General features: G+C 52.8%; 1 protein-coding gene across 1 annotated transcript; it reads left to right on the top strand.

Moving 5' to 3' along the window:
• Positions 1–4675: 4675 nt before the first annotated feature.
• Positions 4676–8437, top strand: Triagg1_9571 (uncharacterized protein; the record flags this gene model as incomplete). The annotated part of the gene is made up of 2 exons (XM_062904543.1): positions 4676–6991; positions 7058–8437. The coding sequence occupies 2 exons, from the start codon at positions 4676–4678 to the stop codon at positions 8435–8437; spliced, it is 3696 nt and encodes a 1231-aa protein (XP_062751501.1).
• Positions 8438–10623: the final 2186 nt, after the last annotated feature.

The raw sequence follows: 10623 nt of genomic DNA, 5'->3' as shown, positions 1-10623 counted from the left end.
CGCTGGGCACACGCCGCTGAGGATTGCGTTGGCAAACCTCCAAGCATACCCGCATGTACATGTACGTAGCTTACAACTACATACCTATACAAGTTACTATTGCCTATCCGTAGCAAGCAAATCCTCTCGGAGCAGCATTTCAAGCAGGGATCGGGAATATCCATCAAAGTCGCACAATAGAGCCTTCCGTCTCCAGCAAAGTGCGGACATCGGGCTTCGCCGAGGCTGACATGGAGTTTGCGTGGGTTTTTCTGACGGGAAGCGACTTTTTTTGTGCCACGCACCTCAACTGTTGCTGCGTGAAGGACCGCTGATGCTACAAAAGGATGCCGATGCGGAGCCGTAGCTCTGTCGATCTCACAACTTCTTCTTTCGGGGAGGGGAGGGGAGGACGGAGGGATGGAGATTTGATCCTTTCATGGGATGTACTCGTACGTGCAAGGCTGACTGACCGGGCGATGCTCTGGAGAGGTACTCAGCTAGATATTCCGAGAACAGTATCGATGGATATTTCTCTCCAAACAAACCGTTGAGCGGTGAGTATTATTGGACAACTTAATTTATCCATTCATGTCTATTCGCATGCAGATATCCGTCTGTTGCATCTATTTTGTTTCCTTGGATATGCCGGGGCATCTTGTTCAACTGCCGCTGTCCTTGCTGGTTGGCTAACACGCCCATACACTCTGTAGTCGCACAAGCACGGCAGCCCCGGAATAATGCCTTGTCGAGCATCTAACAGGGCAGTTTTTGTTGAAAGATTGTCCTATTGGTGGACAGAGCTCTCATGCGGTTGCAGAGAGTGCATCTCGCAGTGCTTGTATGCGTTAGCTAAGGTGATCGATGCAGTCAGCATCAACTCTTCAGGCAGGTGGAAACTCATAGTGCAACGCTCGATACTACTACTGCTGCTACTCTTTCTACTCTAGGCAGTATCGAGCACTGGGCAGATGCTGGCTCCTCCTGTATACAAAACACCTTCAGCGTCTTTTGTCCGAGGAGGAATCCGCATGCTCCGAGACATGCACAAGACCTACTCGTACATGTACGAATGCTCCGCTGAATGCAGGGCTGTTGCTGCTACAGGGGCAGGCTAAGCTGCCACGATAAGCGATGGATGAGGCCTTGTGCCAGTCCCAAGTTTAAGCCTGCCGGTGGCTGAGAATGTCTGGTCCTTTTCCCACCTGCGGTAGAGCGCTGGGCACGGACTGCGGAGTAAGTCTGCGTAACTGCCAACACCAAGGTACAGTACTACTGTAGCTATCACCAGATCAGAAAAGAAGGCGGGCTGGAATGTCGACAGCAAAGGCTCCTAGCGCAAAGCCAGGTCGAAACGAAACAACGTTGGAAAATCCCCAGGGCTTCAACCGCCCCCGGCGTGTTTCGCCTTCTAGCCATTGCCTCGTAGTCGTTTCCTGGTTGGCCCAACGTCTACACGCAGACAGGCCAGATACGCCACAAGGCCCGGGGCTGGCGGCCATGCCGGCTCGGGATTTGGGGGGGATGCCCTTGGGGGCCATCTGTAGTGAGCGGGGGACGGATGGCCAATGCTTCGTCGTTCATGGGTGAGGGGGCCAATTAATCAAGGGACGGGGTGCTCCGTAACAAGCCATGCACCGTGCCTTGCAAGTAGCCCACGTGTATGTAGGAAAGGCAGCAGCAGCAGTTTACAATATATCGTAAGGGACTCGTATGCGGTTGGTGTTCGGTACTCGGTGGGATTGGATGGGCTGCCTGCAAAAGGATCCAGGAGTGTCGTCCCAAAGGATCTCGGTTTGGCAGCGCAGCGAGGCTGCTAGTGCTGTTGGCTGGCGATTCACTCCCGTCATAGTGGCTGGGAGCTGAGATTAGCTTGAAATGGCGCTGCGAAGACAAAGCTGGGAGCTCAACGGGTCGGTGCGAAGGGGCGCCGGAGAGATTCGCACCAGTGTGAGCCATCCTGAGAGGATACTGTCTGGGCCGATGTTGCGATGCTTCCTAGGAACAAGCGGTCTTGGGTGACTCGTATGGCCGCAATACCGCAAACAGCGTGCACGTTTTCGAAGACTGTACAGTAGCAAAACGAAATCACCTTGAGACAACTGTTAGCATCCGATTCTACACACACACACACACACACACACACACACACACATAGATGTCGTCGTGCCATGATCCCTGATGCGTGGAGCAATCGCGCCGCATATATACAACTAGCCCGTGAGGCTAGCAGGCCAAACAACGGAGTTTGTCTCGTGTGGTTTCGCCCTGCCTGCACAGACTAGCAAAGCAGACAGACTGTGTCCGAGTCAGGTGGTTCGATGGCGAGCTGAGCTGCAAACTCCAGATACGAGCAGCTGTGCCGTCCAGGGGAAAAAGTTTTCTCTCTTGATCAGATGAACTCCGCAGCTCGATTCCATCACGACAGCTCTCGATAGCGCCAGTAAGCGTTGGCCCGTGGATATCAGGACTGCCGCTTTAGGCAGTGTTGGACTAACCGATGGACACCTTGGCGATACGACCAGGCTGACCTATCCAAGCTCCGAGGAGGAACGCGGATGCAGATGGTGTGGAGGCACGATGTGAGGGAGTCATGGTCGAGATTGTATGTGCTCTGCAGTAGTTTGTAGTTCTATATGCTGTGATCGGGCCAACACAGTGTGTACAGACTGTCCATCGCAACGACAGGACTCGTCAGCATACTCGTACTTGTATGTTACACCAGACGGACGAGGCAGCAGGAAATGGACTGAGAAACATCTCCGGATCCCCAAGAAATGAGGCATCCCATCCCAGCATCGAGGCTCCCAAATCTCGTCCCGATATTAAATTGAGCGGCATCGTTGATGCGACCCCTGAAAGCTTGCGGGTTCGAGGTGCTGGCAGGCTCCTTCTAGCGGCTGTGGGAACACGGCTAGGGGCCCAACGAAGACGCTAGGAGGTCCAGTGCTAGGCCCCTTGAGGCATCCTGGCCAGCCAAGTTCAGGCAAGCCAGGGCCCGTCTCGCCATGGCCTGGAGCGGAGTGGAGGCGGGACTTTGCAGGATTGGGATTGGAAACGGGCGAGCGAGTCGGCCGTTGAGGGCCAGGGCCGAGAGGGCAAATTGAAGAGAGAGGGGGGGAAAAAAAAGATCCGATGAGGGCGGGGGAACGAGAAAAGAGGAAGAAGAAGAAGATGATGATGATGATGAAGAAGAAGAAGAAGAAGAAGAAGAGCGTGGAAGAGGTGAGATGGAGGAGGAAAGGGGAACACTGAATTGGGAGAGGCGTAGATACAACAGACAGATGATGGACATCAGCTTACATTGGAAGTCATTGATCAGCGACTTGAAAGGGACTGAGTACGAGTACAGCAGGCAATTCGAAATCCCAGTTACTAGGTACTAACCAACCCTGCGTAATAAGGTATCGACATTCATGCAAGAGAGCAGCACTTGATGGCCTGTCGATCCTTTTCAAGGCTGGGCTTATTTTAGACGAGCCCCGTTCGGCTCATTCTGTTTCTCTACATACCTACATACAAAGCACCAGACATACGAGCACACACGTTCCAGCTGCTCTCTCAACGTTCTGGTGCAGCCAACAACTGCCATCCAGGTACTAGCAGCAGCAGCAGCATTAAACTCTAGCGAAAGGGGTCCAGTCGGGTCTTCATTTAAACAAAAAAAAAAACCCCCAGCCGGAAGAAACACCCCCGTCCGCTGCAATACCGTAAGCCCCATATCTGCATCTCGACTTCTCTTTCGTATCACGGCGAGTGCTTTGTTTTCAGTACTTTTCCAACCGCCTGCAGCAGCGGCCATGTCACGAGCCGTGCTTGTTCTGCATTGACTCGCCAGCGCACATCCTCACGTCTTGTATTGATACGAATGCTCTACAGGTACAGGTAATGGAAGAAATGCTGTCGTGAGCTATTGATACCTCGAGCTCCCGCACTCTTGCTGCACTAAGCAAAGTATCGATCCGTACCGAGCGGTGCCGGCTTTCTTTCTTCGCTTCCCCCCCTGACCCTTGATGCACGTCCTCCCTCTTTTTGCTTCACCTCTCTTCATCGTCTCCCCCATCGCCCGCCACAGTTGAGTTGCATCTGATCTTGTTTCTGTCTTTCCATCATTAGACATTGCCCTGTGCATTCAGTGTCATCACGCGAATGAGTCTGATTGCTAGTGCCAACATCAGATCAGTCTGACCTGCTCCATTGTGGCACCGAGCTGTCTGTCTGTTCCACGCCGTGTCTTTTCCCATCACAGCCTGGAGAGTCACTTTTAGCCAGCATTTTATCCTCCTGTGTCTCATCATCCCGGTCCCCAGAAAGCCATGTGCTTGCGGGCCTGTCGCCATTCCACTTCTAGTCGTTCGATTTTGTCCCGATTCATGAACTAATTAACGAACAGGGGGCCTTTATCTAGAGCATTGATTACCTTTTTCTTTTTGCGGCCCCATTTCCACGAACAGCTAGGTGGTCGCACTATTCTGCTGTGCCTGTCGCCTATTCGCATTAACTGCCGACGAGCTGCAAAGCCCGACACGAGCACGCGGGATTCTCTTCTTCTTTCCACTTGATTTGGTATCACGCAAGTCATCACTTTTGCCAAAAGCGATAGACAGCAAGGGAAAAGAAGGAGGGGGCCAATTTCAAGAAACCCCCTATCCTACTCCTTACAAGACACACATTCGATAGAAATCCAGCCTCAGCCATGACGGGCTCCGCCGTCGAGTCGCGCCCGGCGAGCAGCGTCAGTTCGCCGCGCCAAGTGCGATCACAGAGCATCTCTAGCGACAGACCTTCGATCGCGAGCCACACTTTCTTTGCACCTCCGCTCTCGGTATCGCCAGAGGCCGCCTTCATTGCTTCGACTGCAGCTTCGCAAATTGTCACCAACGATCACGACGGCCACGAAGCCACCTGGTACGACCAAAACGGCGTCGAGCCGTCTGGAGAACCCGCTCAGATATCCCCTGCCGCCTTGCAGCTAGTCAACAGTTTCCTCGACCAGCTGCTATTAAACTTTCTACAAGTTGCCAGGTCTACCTCGCTTTCCGCCTTGCGACCGGCTGTCTCCGATGTGCTCAAGCCCAAGCTGGCCAAAGAAACTATAAGCAATGCCGACGAGGAGCTGAGAGAGTATCTTGGAGGCTCCGAAGAAGAAGAGTATGCCGACCCTCAAAGCCCGAATGCGCGGGACTGGGACGTTGAATTGGCCTGGAAGCGGGCCAGGTTGAGGTGTATGGTCTATTCATCTCTGGGTGATTTGGAGGAGGAAGACGAAGACAAGTACATGACGCAAGAGAATCTCGAGATTGGCGAGCATGAGCAGACTTCTGACATCATCTCGCCCGCTGTGGCCATCTTCCTGACTTCAGTCTTGGAGTACATGGGTGAGCTCACACTTACTGTTGCTGGACAGGCAGCCAGCCAAAGAATGCGCTCCAAGATTGAGAAGGAGCTCAAGGACGGAACGCGCAGCCCTGCTGCTGTTTCTGAAAGAGTTGTAGTGGAGGATGTCGACATGGAACGAGTTGCGCTTGACCGAACTCTGGGTCGCCTATGGCGAGGGTGGAAAAAGAGGATGCGTGCACCGCTGGGCGATTTCGCCACCGGCCGGCCTCTCCACATTAGCCAGATGAAGTCAGATAGTCCAGCTGCTGGACTTCACGATAGGAAGGGTCGTGCTAGTGAAGATGACAATGGCTCTGATGAGGCGCGAGATCGCCCCGAAAACGACAACGCCGTTGCAGAGGAAGTCCACCCCATGAACATTCCGCTACCTATGGGGGACAATGACGTTGCCGAAATCGAGGTGCCGGGTTTGGCCCACCACAGTGACGACGAGGATGAGGGGGAGGAAAAGGTCGATGTTGACGCGCGCCGCGTCAAGTCGTTCGCCGGGACAGCTTCCTTGATAGGCGATTCTCTAGCCACGGAGTCAGGACACTACGCCACCCTGCTCGGACTTCATAGGAGATCTACCTCACTGCCGACTTCGAGAAGGTCGGTCTTTTATGCGACGGCACGACCGAGCTCGAAATCGGCCGAGGCAGAGCAGGACGCCTCTGAATCGAAGGAGCACAAAACGACACCCGAAGACAAGGAGGCCTCTCTCAAGAAGAACCGCGACTCGGATGAAAGTGGATCGGATGAATTCGACGAGGTTGTTTATGAAAAGGCCGAGATACTGACATCGTCCAGAGTCTCAGTCTCTAGCACTTCTTCTCGATCCGCCTCGGATTCAGGTAGAGCCATCCATCTGAGCAGGTCTTCTAGTGTTCACTCTGCGCGCCTCATTGACGTCCCGCCTCGTAGTCCCGCCACTACTCGGCCACCGTCTCTGGAATCGACGGAGCGGCCGCGCGCAAGCACCGTTTCTGGCACAAGCCCTCTGTCACGCTCGGGAGGCGCCGACGAGCTGCGAAAGGCCAAGGCAATCGACACCAGCTCACGGACGGGAGTGCCTCTATCAGCGGCAAGGTCTCCGGTCGAGAGGATGAGGCCGCCAATTCCAAACGCTGCCACCATCTCCGAATCCGAAGAGGACACTGACCAAGTGAACCCTATTGTCAAGCCCGTAACGGCGTCTCGGACTCGAGATCAACTCGATCGTCTCCCCCACGGCCTGCAGACAAACGTTGGCTCTACTTCTCAAAGCGAGCAAACTCACCAAAGGTCGTTCTCGTTGAAAGCCACCAAAAGCGCTACCGATGCACAGTTTTCGGATGTTCCTTACAGAGCCGGAGCGCATCCCAATCGACAGATTCCGGTGTCTGCCGTCGACCTACCAGTGCCGGAAGAGAGGGAGGAAACGGCGTTGCATTCCATCGCTCCTCCTCGCCAGATCCACACATCTGGCTCGTCTGCATCTTCGAGTACAAACAGCCGATTCAGGGCGGTCAGAACCACTTCCGACGACTCATCGAACCGCGCCGAAAGCATGGCGCGTAACTTTGAGGAGCTCATTCAAAGCAACCAAACCATCACGTACACGTTGACGCCGGAGAATATGCGTGATATTGACGTATGTTCCCGCCACTCTCCCTTTTATGTAAGCATTGATAGAGTTTGCTGACTTACTCCGCTCCAGGTCAAAACACCTCATGACAGCCCGGTTGTGACCAAGGTGACTCGTAAGAGCGAGGATTTAATGCGATCTTCACCGGTTGTCTCGAATACGTCACCATCCATCCCAAGAGCACAACCCTCCAGCCCTCGAGCTCCTGAGCATAAACCCAAGCTTTCTGGACCGATTCCTCGTGCCCCCACAGGAGCCGCCGCCGCCATGTCTGGCCGAATGGGCGGAGCTCATGCTCGTGATGCTCGCACACCTGGCGAGTCACTTTCAGACTTTGCCGAGTTTATCAAGTCTACAGGCCCGCCGGGTGACAAAGGCCCAGCCGCTCTGCGCAATGTTCGCGTTCCTGCCAGCCCGACTGCGAGCGTCCAGGAACCCAAGCAATCTTTCTCTACCGTGACAAGTCGCAGCAGCGTTCGAAATCGCTATCAACCTCGAGAGGCTGCTGCTAGTAGCAGAAACGATAACTCGGATCTGATCGACTTTATACGACAAGGCCCACCCATTCCAGGTAGCCAAAATCACATTCCTCGACATGTGGCACCTTTCCGTAACACGATGGATGTGGATATGATGTCAGGCGCTGTGGGCGGCCGGGCTGTTGATGCGGTTCTTCCCGACATGCGGCATAGCCAGGCATCTACAAGCGTGACGGATAATTCGATGCCATCGATCCAGTCCTCCATCAACTCCAGCTCCGCGCTTCTCAAGAACAAGGGCATGTCAAAGGCGAATAAGATGTTTGGTGAAGAAGACGACGACGACATGGGTGGTATGCCTATGCCTGTGAGGAAAACTCGCCGCGTTCGCGACCCATACGCAATCGACTTTAGCGACGAAGAAGAAGATGATGATTTGGACATAGCCCCCCGGCCTCCCCCTAAGAAGGAGGAGAGCCTCGCAGAATTTCTGCTCAACTACGATCCCCCGCCGGAGCCCCCATCTCCGCCCATGAAGGTGCCAAAGAAGAAGACCAGCACACCCGGTCTAATTGGCCGGTTTACTCGCAGTGGCTCTAAGGAAGTCAATACTTTCAACGAAGGCCGGGCACCCGGCAGTCGAGCCAGTGCCTTGGGATTTGGTAGCGAGGCACGTTCGATGAATGGTCGAAGCAAGCACACTCCGATCCAGATGCCAGCGGGCTACGATGCATACGGGCCGACTAACGTCAACCCTCCTCCTGTGAGCATGAACAATATCAACAGAGCCCCCATGAAGAGATATGAGACACGGGAGCCTGTCTCCTATGGACAGACCGCGGATCTGGCGAGATTTCTGCGCGATTCAGAACCTCCGCCGGAGATTGTTCCCGCTCAAGCTCCAGTCCCGCAGGACGAGCCCAGTGGATTCGCCAGAATGTTTGGGCGAAGGAGAAAGGCATCCGTTGTTTAGGGGCCGATGTCACCGTATTTTCACAATATGAGCTTACATTCTTGGCTCATCCCCCCTTTCTTTTTCGAAAACGCTGCTTGCTGGCATTGCCTGGCCCCGCGTTTTACATTTTGCATTTTGCATCTGATGTTTCTCTTGCATTTGATATACTTCCTACTCGAAGATATTTATCCTTGCTTAAAAGAGTATTGATAAATGGTCCAGTCGACGGGGATTGGGTAGAGCATTTGATGGCAGCGTGCTCTTTACATCACATTATTCATTTTATTACATCTACGATTACTGATACCCCGAGATTAATCATACGGACTGGAGAGATTCTGCGTTTAAGAGCAGTCGAGATATAGGGACTGATAATTACTAAATGGGAGGGGGAACATTGCCATGGAGGCGGAAAAGAAAAACGTTGGGCGGACTCGAAGGCTGGTTTCATTAGTCCTTTCTTTTTCACTTTTTTTTTCACTTTTTATTCTTTGCAGGCATTTTCTTCGTTAGTTGTGTTATTTAGATGAATGGATAGCTCGTGCTACATGATTGTCACTGTGTATTCGGTGAAGGAATAAGGCGTTGTTATACTTGCTAATATCTCCCGCTAAACTTGGCAATTTATTTGCAGACGCCTTAATGGTTCAATATAGACCTCGAGGGACCCATTGTAACAACGGCCAGTGTGAAATAGACGTTTTGAAACATGTGATGAGCATTAAATACTTGAAAACTAGATTGCATATAGTAGCCTGCCGAATATCAGAAATAAAATAGCCATCGATGCCTCTTGCCAGCGAGGCGGATCGGAGCATTACTGCGTTATATATATATACGTGGTACCGCCTGAATCCATAGATAAAAAAAAAACAAGAAAGAAAGGAAAGAGGAGAGTAGAAGCAATAAGACGCGACTAAGAAAGCAAAATCGTCATTTCCCACCAGGAGATCAATAGATCCAGGCTCGGGAAAAAAAAACCGACGTAGCAATAAAAGATATAGAGCCACCCTTCTCACTGGGGGCAGCCACCGATTAATCCAAAAAATAACACAGCGGGATGAAGGAAAAATATAGATGATCAAGTTGACGATAAGAAAAGTAACAAAGCCAAGCAAAAAAAAAAAAGGTAAAAAACTCCGGGCGACGTTGTTCCCAGTCGCTCTCACCGACCAGAAACCAAAACCTTGCGCCACGCTAAACGACACAAAATCATAATCATAGCGATGATAAAGCCATAAAAGCATAGCCGGGGGATGAAAGAGGCCCCCCCTTCAGTCGATCCAAACCAAATTATAACGTAGCAAGCAGTAGTAGTGAGGCGGGGAGCGGATATGATATAGGTTGAGTCCTTTCATGCAGATTGGAGTATAGAGGCGGACGTGGAGGTCATTTTTTGTCATGCCGGAGCGCATGTCGTGTTGAAAAAGACATGACGTTTCTTTTGATTGGATCGGAGACAGTTGTGATTTGACGAGGCGCCACCTTAAATCTCCATCTGTCCTGCAACATCCTCGCTCATAAGCCTCTCCCGCCTGGGACTCGTCATGTCGTAGTCGTCATCTTCGTCCTCGTCCTCGTCAACGGGCTCATCTTCAGCAAAGTCGTCGTCTGAAAACTGCACAATATCGCCATCCTCGCCACGGTTCCAGTACAAACCATCGTCCAGCGGCTCTTCGTCGTCCTCGTACGGCGGTACTAGCTCAGCGTCCTGATCGCCTAGCCAATACTTTGTGCGCTTCTTTGCGCCGTCTGACTCGACCGCCGTGTGTCGCTTGTGGACGCCACTCTTTACGGGTCTCAGTGTCGGGCTCTGTGATGAGATGACGGGGACGACGCGGACATAGAGATAGGCAACTCTCTTGAGCGCCCTGTTGAAAAAGAAGTAGTGCACCGCCCAAATGGCGCTTTCGTCTTCCTCAAAGGGGTCGACCTCTGGGTGGTAGCTGAAGATGGTGCACTCGTTCAAGCGCATCTCTTTGTTGATCAAAGACCAGCACTGAGGCCCCCACTGGGCATTGACGTCGCTGCCAGCGGAGGAGTCATATGAGGAGCCCAAATCGAACCCAGGTCGTGTGTTTTGCAGGATCGAGTCCAGGTTGGCCATGACACGCTTCAGGTTCCTCTCACGCTTAAAGTCGCCGGGCCGCAGGACGTGGGAGAAGTCGTAGTGAGGATGGCTCGCGTTGAGCGTCGCAATCAAG

Source organism: Trichoderma aggressivum (genome assembly GCF_033847375.1).
Source record: "Trichoderma aggressivum f. europaeum strain CBS 100526 chromosome Unknown scaffold_055, whole genome shotgun sequence".
NCBI lineage: Eukaryota > Fungi > Ascomycota > Sordariomycetes > Hypocreales > Hypocreaceae > Trichoderma > Trichoderma aggressivum.
The sequence above is the reverse complement of the archived record's forward strand: the minus strand, read 5'-3'. Positions and strand labels throughout refer to the sequence as shown.